At 52.8% G+C, this 12,741-nt stretch overlaps 1 protein-coding gene across 1 annotated transcript in view; it reads right to left on the bottom strand.

Annotated features, from left to right (window-relative positions):
* LOC142251615 (tubulin alpha-3 chain-like) overlaps nt 1–12,741 on the bottom strand; it is a 63,124-nt gene that overhangs the window by 10,562 nt on the left and 39,821 nt on the right. Inside the window, exon 4 of the mRNA XM_075324584.1 lies at nt 3,370–4,050. Coding sequence (XP_075180699.1) covers nt 3,370–4,050 — 681 coding nt within the window. The remainder of the gene's footprint in view (nt 1–3,369; nt 4,051–12,741) is intronic.

Here is a 12,741-nt window from a genome sequence, read left to right as displayed (position 1 = left end):
CATGCTTGTTGAGCAGTTTTAGGTCCAGAACAGGACGGAAAGACCCGTCCTTTTTTGGTACCACAAACAAATTGGAGTAAAAGCCGTGACCTTGTTCCTGAAGAGGAACAGGGATCACCACTCCTTCTGCCTTTAAAGAGCACACCGCCTGCAGAAGAGCATCGACTCGGCCGGGAGGTGGAGAAGTTCTGAAGAATCGAGTTGGAGGACGAGAACTGAACTCTATCCTGTACCCGTGAGACAGAATGTCTCTCACCCAACGGTCTTTGACATGTGGCAGCCAAATGTCGCCAAAGCGGGAGAGCCTGCCACCGACCGAGGATGCGGAGGGAGGAGGCCGGAAGTCATGAGGAAGCCGCTTTGGTAGCGGGTCTTCCGGCTGTCTTTTTTGGGCGTGACTGAGCCCGCTAAGAATCTGAGCTCCTCTGATCCTTTTGAGTCCTTTTGGACGAGGAGAATTGGGACCTGCCCGAGCCTCGAAAGGACCGGAACCTCGACTGTCCCTTTCTCTGTTGGGGTTTATTTGGTCTGGGCTGAGGTAAGGATGAGTCCTTACCCTTGGACTGTTTAATGATTTCATCCAATCTTTCACCAAACAGTCTGTCACCAGAAAATGGCAAACTGGTTAAGCACTTCTTGGAAGCAGAATCTGCCTTCCATTCCCTTAACCACAAGGCTCTGCGTAAAACCACGGAGTTGGCGGACGCCACTGCCGTACGGCTCGTAGAGTCTAGGACAGCATTAATAGCGTAAGACGCAAATGCAGACATTTGGGAGGTTAAGGACGCTACTTGCGGACCAGATGTACGTGTGATAGTGTCAATCTGCGCCAAACCAGCTGAAATAGCTTGGAGTGCCCATACGGCTGCGAATGCTGGAGCAAACGACGCGCCGATAGCTTCATAGATGGATTTCAACCAGAGTTCCATCTGTCTGTCAGTGGCATCTTTAAGTGAAGCCCCATCTTCCACTGCCACTATGGATCTAGCCGCAAGCCTGGAGATTGGGGGATCCACCTTTGGACACTGGGTACAGCTCTTGACCACCTCAGGGGGAAAGGGATAACGTGTATCCTTAAGTCGTTTGGAGAAACGCTTATCCGGATAAGCGTGGTGTTTCTGGACTGACTCTCTAAAGTCAGAGTGGTCCAGAAAAGTACTCAATTTACGCTTGGGATACCTGAAATGGAATTTCTCCTGCTGTGAAGCTGACTCCTCCACTGGAGGAGCTGTGGGAGAAATATCCAACATTTTATTGATGGACGCTATGAGATCATTCACTATTGCGTCCCCATCAGGTGTATCCAGATTGAGAGCGGTCTCAGGGTCAGACTCCTGATCAGCTACCTCTGCCTCATCATATAGAGAGTCCTCTTGCTGGGACCCTGACCAGTGAGATGAAGTCGAGGGTCGCTCGTAGCGAGCTCGCTTAGGCTGTCTGGGACTGTCGTCCGTGTCAGAGCCATCACCCCGGGATGCATGGGACCCCCCCGGAGCACGGATTTGTTCCAAATGAGGGGGGCCAGGGAGCATTGAATCAACAGTGCCCATGGTCTGATGTACCGGTCTGGACTGCAAAGTCTCAAGGATTTTAGTCATAGTCACAGACGATCTATCAGCAAAAACTGCAAATTCCGTCCCTGTCACCTGGACAGTGTTCACAGGTGGTTCTCCTTGGGCCACCTCTAGCCGAGGCCCCGGCTGAGCAAGTGCCACAGGGGCCGAACATTGCACACAATGGGGGTCAGTGGCACCAGCCGGTAGAACAGCCGCACATATGGTACAGGTAGCATAGAAAGCCTGTGTCTTGGCCCCCTTGCCTTTTGCGGACGACATGTTGTCTAGCAATCTAGGAGGGTATATAGCCAAGAATAGCGACCGTACAGGGCAATGTATAGAATACAAGCATATACAAATGAACACTTCGGCACAAGTGGTGTCAGCACCCGAGGTGCCGCTTACCGCCCGCTCCAAGCGGGTGTGTGGTCGCCAGAATCTCGTGTCTTGGTCTCCCAGAGCTTGTCTCCCTTCTCCACTGAGACTGCAAACAGGAATGGCTGCCAGCGTCCTGTGAAGAGGGGCGGGCCGTGGGCGTGCCCCAGACAAAGTGCGGGAAACTGGCGTCCCACTGTGCCCAGTGAGGGGGGTTGGAGTATGCTAAGCAGACTCCAACCCTCGGCGCTGAAGTTCAGCACAGCTTCCCGCCCTTCCCCTGACTGGCAGGCCTGGGGGCGGGAACGAAACGGAACTAGGCCGCAAAAGCCGGGGACTCGATTTATAAGCGCGGCCGCCGTATAAGCGCGGCCAGCGCGGAAGTCCCCGGCACACCACAAGTCCCAGCCGCGTCGCAGCGCTGCTGTAAAAACCGCCATCAGCGGTCGGCGCGGTAGTTCCTAACACATAAACTCACTCAGCAAGCTGTAGTGAGTATAGCACGAGCGCGCTGCGCTGCTGCCCCCGGCGCACTAACACACCCAGCAATGCTGGTGTGTGTGTGCGCGATTTGTACGGGGACACAGAGTACCTTAATGTAGCAGGGCCTTGTCCCTGACGATACTCAGCTCCATGTCCAGCAGATCCCCAGGGCTGTGGACGGAGCACGGTCTCCTGTGCCTGAAGACCGATAGGATCCCACTTCACCCAGAGCCCTAAGGGGATGGGGAAGGAAAGCAGCATGTGGGCTCCAGCCTACATACCCGCAATGGGTACCTCAACCTTAACAAACACCTCCGACAAAAGTGGGGTGAGAAGGGAGCATGCTGGGGGCCCTAGTATGGGCCCTCTTTTCTTCCATCCGACAAAGTCAGCAGCTGCTGCTGACTAAACAGTGGAGCTATGCGTGGATGTTAGCCTTCTTCGCACAAAGCATGAAAACTGAGGAACCCGTGATCCCACGGGGGGTGTATAGGCAGTAGGGGAGGGGCCTTACACTTTTAAGTGTAATACTTTGTGTGGCATCCGGAGGCAGTAGCTATACACCCAATTGTCTGGGTCTCCCAATGGAGCGACAAAGAAAAAGCGGGTAAAAACGCAGTGTGCGCACAGGGCCTAATGGAGTCTTCAGACTTGGTATATTGATGACCTTTCCTTGGCACGGACATGCCATCACTTTATTATCAGTAGGGTTATACTTCTAGGACCCCCCACAATCCTGAGACTGAAGGGGCTAAAATGTCAATGTGTAGGAAAATTAGTGGATCCGCTTCAATCTCACAATCTGCACCCCACTAGTCATGTGATGGTATATCTTTTCTATAGGCTTCACTTTATTATATGGGTTTTTCCACCAATCTAATTCTGTGCTAATATTCTCGGCACTGGTAATGACACTTTCCATTTAGGCCGGTGTGGGTGGGTTTCTAATACTAACCTTGAATCCTGTTGGGCACCAGTCTACAAACTGAATAGTGCGTTTTGTCTTAATGGTTGCGATGGCGGCGTTGACATCCTTGGGGACCACGTCCCCCCTGTATAACATGCAGCAGGCCATGTATTTGCCGTGGCGGGGGTCACACTTCACCATCTGGTTTGCAGGCTCAAAGCAGGCATTGGTTATTTCGGCCACGGACAGCTGCTCGTGGTAGGCCTTCTCTGCAGAGATGACAGGCGCGTACGTGACCAGCGGGAAATGGATACGTGGATATGGAACCAGGTTTGTCTGAAATTCGGTGAGATCAACATTTAAAGCCCCATCAAACCTCAGCGAGGCAGTGATGGACGACACGATCTGCCCAATGAGACGGTTGAGATTTGTGTATGTTGGACGTTCAATGTCCAAGTTTCGGCGACAAATATCATAAATGGCCTCATTGTCCACCATAAAGGCACAATCTGAATGCTCCAGCGTGGTGTGTGTGGTCAGTATGGAGTTGTATGGCTCCACCACTGCTGTGGACACTTGCGGTGCTGGGTAGATTGCAAACTCAAGCTTGGACTTCTTGCCATAATCTATAGAGAGTCTCTCCATCAGAAGAGATGCAAATCCTGAGCCTGTGCCGCCTCCAAAGCTGTGGAAAATGAGGAAACCTTGTAATCCGGTGCACTGGTCAGCCTGCGAGAGAAGATAGTGCCATATTACACACAACTGTCATAACCAAAGCCTTCCATGTCCTCTATGTATAGATCAGTGCTGATCATAGGGGCCATAGAGGAGCCTCAGTCACCATCACAGCCCTGCGATCATGTAACACCAGCTTCATACAGCGTGGCCACCCATCTCCTGTATACACCGCACCTATATACAGCGTGTCCACCCATCTCCTGTATACACCGCACCTATATACAGTGTGTCCACCCATCTCCTGTATACACCGCACCTATATACAGCGTGTCCACCCATCTCCTGTATACACCGCACCTATACAGAGCGTGTCCACCCATCTCCTGTATACACCGCACCTATATACAGTGTGTCCACCCATCTCCTGTATACACCGCACCTATATACAGTGTGCCCACCCATCTCCTGTATACACCGCACCTATATACAGTGTGTCCACCCATCTCCTGTATACACCGCACCTATATACAGTGTGTCCACCCATCTCCTGTATACACCGCACCTATATACACAGTGTGGCCACCCATCTCCTGTATACACCGCACCTATATACAGTGTGTCCACCCATCTCCTGTATACACCGCACCTATATACAGTGTGTCCACCCATCTCCTGTATACACCGCACCTATATACAGTGTGTCCACCCATCTCCTGTATACACTGCACCTATATACAGCGTGTCCACCCATCTCCTGTATACACTGCACCTATATACAGCGTGTCCACCCATCTCCTGTATACACCGCACCTATATACAGTGTGTCCACCCATCTCCTGTATACACCGCACCTATATACAGTGCATCCACCCATCTCCTGTATACACCGCACCTATATACAGTGTGTCCACCCATCTCCTGTATACACCGCACCTATATACAGTGTGTCCACCCATCTCCTGTATACACCGCACCTATATACAGTGTATCCACCCATCTCCTGTATACACCGCACCTATATACAGTGTGTCCACCCATCTCCTGTATACACCGCACCTATATACAGTGTGTCCACCCATCTCTTGTATACACCGCACCTATATACAGTGTGTCCACCCATCTCCTGTATACACCGCACCTATATACAGTGTGTCCACCCATCTCCTGTATACACCGCACCTATACACAGCGTGTCCACCCATCTCCTGTATACACCGCACCTATATACAGTGTGTCCACCCATCTCCTGTATACACCGCACCTATATACAGTGTGTCCACCCATCTCCTGTATACACCGCACCTATATACAGCGTGTCCACCCATCTCCTGTATACACCGCACCTATATACAGTGTGTCCACCCATATCCTCTATACACCGCACCTATATACAGCGTGTCCACCCATCTCCTGTATACACCGCACCTATATACAGTGTGTCCACCCATATCCTCTATACACCGCACCTATATACAGTGTGTCCACCCATCTCCTGTATACACCGCACCTATATACAGTGTGGCCACCCATCTCCTGTATACACCGCACCTATATACAGCGTGTCCACCCATCTCCTGTCCACCGCCATTAACTTGAGAACGGCGGCAGCTATAGGCATAGAAGTGGTGTCTAGGTATAGTAAAGTAGCCATGCGCTACACAATGAAGCCACCTATAGCGCCACCTGGTGGAAAACAACGGGCGTAGCATTTTTATCTCGAAAACGGAACGAAATAGAGAAAAAATGTGAATTACAAAGTTGTAGGGCATCATCAATTCAATACGAATCCACACCTTGCATACAGAAATGCTATGATATGAAACCCATGACCCCCCAAAGAAGGGAATTTTGTTTACTTACCGTAAATTCCTTTTCTTCTAGCTCTAATTGGGAGACCCAGACAATTGGGTGTATAGGCTATGCCTCCGGAGGCCGCACAAAGTATTACACTCAAAAGTGTTAAGCCCCTCCCCTTCTGCCTATACACCCCCCGTGCTCCCACGGGCTCCTCAGTTTTGGTGCAAAAGCAAGAAGGAGGAAAAGATTATAAACTGGTGTAAAGTAGATTCAATCCGAAGGAATATCGGAGAACTGAAACCAAACAACATGAACAACATGTGTACACAAAAAAACAGGGGCGGGTGCTGGGTCTCCCAATTAGAGCTAGAAGAAAAGGAATTTACGGTAAGTAAACAAAATTCCCTTCTTCTTTGTCGCTCTATTGGGAGACCCAGACAATTGGGATGTCCAAAAGCAATCCCTGGGTGGGTAAAATAATACCTCGTAATAGAGCCGTAAAACGGCCTCTTCCTACAGGTGGGCAACCGCCGCCTGAAGGACTCGTCTACCTAGGCTGGCATCCGCCGAAGCATAGGTATGCACCTGATAGTGTTTCGTGAAAGTGTGCAGGCTCGACCAGGTAGCCGCCTGACACACCTGCTGACCCGTAGCCTGGTGCCTCAAAGCCCAGGACGCGCCCCCGGCTCTGGTAGAATGGGCCTAGAGCCCTGAGGGAACCGGAAGCCCCGCAGAACGGTAAGCTTCGAGAATTGGTTCCTTGATCCACCGGGCCAGGGTTGATTTGGAAGCCTGTGACCCTTTACGCTGGCCAGCGACAAGGACAAAGAGTGCATCCGAGCGGCGCAGGGGCGCCGTACGAGAAATGTAGAGCCTGAGTGCTCTCACCAGATCTAACCAGTGCAAATCCTTTTCACATTGGTGAACTGGATGATGACAAAAAGAGGGTAAGGAGATATCCTGATTGAGATGAAAGGGGGGTACCACCCTTGGGAGAAATTCCAGAACCGGACGCAGAACCACCTTGTCCTGGTGAACACCAGGAAGAAGGGAATTTTGTTACTTACCGTAAATTCCTTTTCTTCTAGCTCCAATTGGGAGACCCAGACGATTGGGTGTATAGCTACTGCCTCCGGAGGCCACACAAAGCACTACACTAAAAAGTGCAAGGCCCCTCCCCTTCTGGCTATACACCCCCCGTGGGATCACGGGCTGCTTCAGTTTTAGTGCAAAAGCAAGAAGGAGGAAAGCCAATAACTGGTTTAAACAAATTCAATCCGAAGGAACATCGGAGAACTGAAACCGTTCAACATGAACAACATGTGTACCCGAAAAAACCAAAAATCCCGAAGGAAACAGGGCGGGTGCTGGGTCTCCCAATTGGAGCTAGAAGAAAAGGAATTTACGGTAAGTAACAAAATTCCCTTCTTCTTCGGCGCTCCATTGGGAGACCCAGACGATTGGGACGTCCAAAAGCAGTCCCTGGGTGGGTAAAGTAATACCTCAAGTTTGAGCTGCAAGGCAGCTCTCCCCTACGAGGAGGCAACCGCCGCCTGCAGGACTCTTCTACCTAGGCTGGCGTCCGCCGAAGCGTAGGTATGCACCTGATAATGTTTGGTGAAAGTGTGCAGACTCGACCAGGTAGCTGCCTGGCACACCTGTTGAGCCGTAGCCTGGTGTCGTAGTGCCCAGGACGCACCCACGGCTCTGGTAGAATGGGCTTTCAGCCCTGATGGAACCGGCAGCCCAGCAGAACGGTAGGCTTCAAGAATTGGTTCCTTGATCCATCGAGCCAGGGTGGATTTGGAAGCCTGCGATCCTTTGCGCTTACCAGCGACAAGGACAAAGAGTGCATCCGAGCGGCGCAGGGGCGCCGTGCGGGAAATGTAGATTCTGAGTGCTCTCACGAGATCCAACAAATGCAAATCCTTTTCAAACCGATGAACTGGATGAGGACAAAAGGAAGGTAAGGAGATATCCTGATTGAGATGAAAAGAGGATACCACCTTAGGGAGAAACTCCTGAACGGGGCGCAGCACTACCTTGTCCTGGTGAAAAACCAGGAAGGGAGCTTTGGATGACAGCACCGCCAGCTCGGATACCCTCCGAAGAGACGTGACCGCTACCAGAAAGGCCACTTTCTGTGAGAGTCGAGAAAGTGAAACATCCTTCAGAGGCTCGAAGGGCGGCTTCTGGAGAGCGACTAGTACCCTGTTCAGATCCCATGGATCTAACGGGACGGAGGGACGATGTGACAAACCCCCTGCAGGAACGTGCGTACCTGAGGAAGTCGCGCTAGACGCTTTTGAAAAAATACCGATAGCGCTGAGACTTGCCCTTTAAGGGAGCCGAGTGATAAGCCTTTTTCCAAACCGGATTGCAGGAAGGAAAGAAAAGTAGGCAATGCAAATGGCCAGGGGGACACTCCCTGTGCCGAGCACCAGGATAAGAAAATCTTCCACGTTCTGTGGTAGATCTTAGCAGACGTGGGCTTCCTAGCCTGTCTCATGGTGGCCACTACCCCTTGGGATAATCCTGAAGATGCTAGTACCCAGGACTCAATGGCCACACAGTCAGGTTCAGGGCCGTAGAATTCAGATGGAAAAATGGCCCTTGTGACAGTAAGTCTGGCCGGTCTGGTAGCGCCCACGGTTGGCCTACCGTGAGATGCCACAGATCCGGATACCACGACCTTCTCGGCCAGTCTGGAGCGACGAGCAGGACGCGGCGGCACTCGGACCTGATCTTGCGTAGCACTCTGGGCAAGAGTGCCAGAGGGGGAAACACATAGGGCAGCTGGAACTGCGACCAATCTTGCACTAAGGCGTCTGCCGCCAGAGCTCTGTGATCGCGAGACCGTGCCATGAAAATTGGGACCTTGTTGTTGTGCCGGGACGCCATTTGGTCGACGTCCGGCCTTCCCCAGCGGCGACAGATTTCCTGAAACACGTCCGGATGAAGGGACCATTCCCCTGCGTCCATACCCTGGCGACTGAGGAAGTCCGCTTCCCAGTTTTCTACTCCGGGGATGTGAACTGCGGAGATGGTGGAGGCCGTGGCTTCCACCCACATCAGAATCCGCCGGACTTCCTGGAAGGCTTGCCGACTGCGTGTCCCGCCTTGGTGGTTGATGTAAGCCACCGCTGTGGAGTTGTCCGACTGAATTCGGATCTGCTTTCCTTCCAGCCACTGCTGGAAGGCTTGTAGGGCAAGATACACTGCCCTGATTTCCAGAACATTGATCTGAAGGGTGGACTCCTGCTGAGTCCACGTACCCTGAGCCCTGTGGTGGAGAAAAACTGCTCCCCACCCTGACAGACTCGCGTCTGTCGTGACCACCGCCCAGGATGGGGGTAGGAATGACCTTCCCTGTGATAATGAGGTGGGAAGAAGCCACCATTGAAGAGAGTCCTTGGCCATCTGGGAAAGGGAGACTTTCCTGTCTAAGGACGTCGACTTCCCGTCCCATTGGCGGAGAATGTCCCATTGAAGTGGGCGCAGATGAAACTGCGCCAACGGGACTGCCTCCATTGCTGCCACCATCTTCCCCAGGAAGTGCATGAGGCGTCTTAAGGGGTGCGACTGGCCTTGAAGGAGAGAGTGCACCCCTGTCTGTAGTGAACGCTGCTTGTCCATCGGAAGCTTCACTATCGCTGAGAGAGTATGAAACTCCATGCCAAGGTATGTTAATGATTGGGTCGGTGACAGATTTGACTTTGAAAAGTTGATGATCCACCCGAAAGTCTGGAGAGTCTCCAGCGCAACGTTCAGGCTGTGTTGGCATGCCTCTTGAGAGGGTGCCTTGACAAGTAGATCGTCCAAGTAAGGGATCACCGAGTGTCCCTGAGAGTGCAAGACTGCTACCACTGCTGCCATGACCTTGGTGAAAACCCGTGGGGCTGTCGCCAGACCAAACGGCAGGGCTACGAACTGAAGGTGTTCGTCTCTTATAACGAAGCGTAGAAAACGCTGGTGCTCTGGAGCAATCGGCACGTGGAGATAAGCATCTTTGATGTCTATTGATGCTAGGAAATCTCCTTGAGACATTGAGGCAATGACGGAGCGGAGAGATTCCATCCGGAACCGCCTGGTTTTCACGTGCTTGTTGAGCAGTTTTAGGTCCAGAACAGGACGGAAAGAGCCGTCCTTTTTTGGCACCACAAACAGATTGGAGTAAAAACCTTGACCTCGTTCCTGAAGAGGAACAGGGATCACCACTCCTTCTGCCCTTAGAGAGCACACCGCCTGCAGAAGAGCATCGGCTCGGTCGGGATGTGGGGAGGTTCTGAAGAACCGAGGCGGAGGACGAGAACTGAACTCTATCCGGTACCCGTGAGACAAAATGTCTGTTACCCACCGGTCTTTGACCTGTGGCAGCCAAATGCCGCAAAAGCGGGAGAGCCTGCCACCGACCGAGGATGCGGAGAGAGGAGGCCGAAAGTCATGAGGCAGCCGGCTTGGAGGTGGTTCCTCCGGCTGCTTTCTTTGGGCGTGAGTGAGTCCGCCAGGAATCTGAGCTCCTCTGCTCCTTCTGAGTCCTTTTGGACGAGGAGAATTGGGCCCTGCCCGAACCTCGAAAGGACCGAAACCTCGACTGTCCTTTCCACTGTTGAGGTTTGCTTGATCTGGGCTGTGGTAAGGAAGAGTCCTTACCCTTGGACTGTTTAATGATTTCTGCCAATTGCTCACCAAACAGTCTGTCTTGAGATAATGGCAAACTGGTTAAGCATTTTTTGGAAGCAGAATCCGCTTTCCATTCCTTTAACCATAAGGCTCTGCGTAAAACCACAGAGTTGGCGGACGCTATTGACGTACGGCTGGTAGAGTCCAAGACCGCATTGATAGCGTAAGTCGCAAACGCAGACATTTGCGATGTCAAGGACGCCACTTGCGGCACTGATGGACGTATGACAGAGTCCACCTGCGCCAGACCAGCTGAAATAGCTTGGAGTGCCCACACGGCTGCGAATGCTGGAGCAAACGACGCGCCGATAGCTTCATAGACAGATTTCAACCAAAGGTCCATCTGTCTGTCATTGGCATCTTTAAGTGAAGCCCCATCTTCCACTGCCACTATGGATCTAGCCGCAAGCCTGGAGATTGGGGGGTCCACCTTTGGACACTGGGTCCAGCGTTTGACCACGTCAGGAGGAAAGGGATAACGTGTATCCTTAAGACGTTTGGAGAAACGCTTATCAGGATAAGCATGGTGTTTCTGGACTGCTTCTCTGAAGTCAGCGTGGTCCAGGAAAGTACTCAATTTACGTTTGGGATACCTGAAATGGAATTTCTCCTGCTGTGCTGCTGCCTCCTCCGCTGGAGGAGAAATATCCAGCAGTCTATTGATGGCCGCTATAAGATCATTCACCATGGCGTCACCATCAGGGGTATCCAGGTTGAGAGCAGTCTCAGGATTAGACTCCTGATCACCTAGCTCTGTCTCATCATACAGAGAATCCTCTCGCTGAGACCCTGACCAGCGTGATGACGCCGAGGGTCTCTCCCAGCGAGCTCGCTTAGGCTGCCTGGGACTGTCGTCCGAGTCAGAGCCTTCAGCCTGTGATGTCTGGGACCCCCTTGGAGCACGGATTAGTTCCAACTGAGGGGGACTAGAATCAGCAGTACCCATGGTCTGAGTGACCGGCCTGGACTATAAAGTTTCCAGAATTTTTGTCATAGTCACAGACATCTTATCAGCAAAAACTGCAAACTCTGTCCCCGTCACCGGGACAGGGTTCACAGGCGTCTCTGCCTGGGCCACTACTAGCATAGACTCCGGCTGACGAAGTGGCACAGGGACCGAACATTGCACACAATGGGGGTCCGTGGAACCTGCCGGTAGATCAGCCCCACATGAAGCCCGTGCCTTGGCACCCTTGCTTTTTGCGGATGACATGCTGTTGTCTCCTCAGAGCAATATAGGGGTATAAGCCAAGAAGCGACCGTACAGTGCAATATATATAGGTACAGATAAAAGTACACAAAACAACACTGTGGCACTAGTGGGGCCAGCACTTAGGTGCTGCTTACCGCCCGCTAAACAGCGGGTGTGTGGTCGCCAGAATCCCCTGTCTGGGTCTCCCAGGGCTATGTCCGTTCTCCAGCTCAGACTGCGTGCAGGAATGGCTGCCGGCGTCCTGTGAAGAGGGGCGGCCCGTGGGCGTGCTGCAGACAAAGAGCGGGAACTGGCGTCCCACTGTGCCCAGTGAGAGGGCTGGAGTATGTAAATAAGACTCCAGCCCTCGGCGCTGACTATTGTACAGCGTCTCTCCCCTTCCCTGACTGACAGGGCTGGGGGCGGGAACGAAGCGTAGCTAGGCCGCAGAAGCCGGGGACTAAATTAATAAGCGCTGCCGTCGTAAAAGCACGGTCGGCGCGAAGTCCCCGGCGCACCACAAGTCTCAGCCGCGCCGCAGTCACCATGGCGGCCGGCGCGGTAGTTCCCCACACATAAACTCACTCAGCAAAAGCTGCAGTGAGTATAACCCAAGCGCGCAGCGCTACTGTCCCCGGCGCACTAGAACACCCAGCAACGCTGGAGTGTGTCTGTGCCTGTCTGTACGGGGACACAGAGTACCTGAATGTTGCAGGGCCTTGTCCCTGATGGTACCCAGCTCCGTATCCAGCAGGATCTCCGGGTCTGTGGATGGAGCCCGGCCTCAGAGTCTGGAGGCCGGTAAGATCCCACTTCACCAGAGCCCTTCAGGGGGATGGGGAAGGAAAACAGCATGTGGGCTCCAGCCTCCGTACCCGCAATGGGTACCTCAACCTTAACAAACACCGCCGACAAAAGTGGGGTGAGAAGGGAGCATGCTGGGGGCCCTTAGTATGGGCCCTCTTTTCTTCCATCCGACATAGTCAGCAGCTACTGCTGACTAAACAGTGGAGCAATGCGTGGATGTCTGACCTCCTTCGCACAAAGCATAAAACTGAAGCAGCCCGTGA

Source organism: Anomaloglossus baeobatrachus, chromosome 9 (genome assembly GCF_048569485.1).
Source record: "Anomaloglossus baeobatrachus isolate aAnoBae1 chromosome 9, aAnoBae1.hap1, whole genome shotgun sequence".
Classification (NCBI taxonomy): Eukaryota; Metazoa; Chordata; class Amphibia; order Anura; family Aromobatidae; genus Anomaloglossus; species Anomaloglossus baeobatrachus.
Note: the sequence above shows the minus strand (reverse complement) of the source record. Positions and strands in the feature narration are given on the sequence as shown.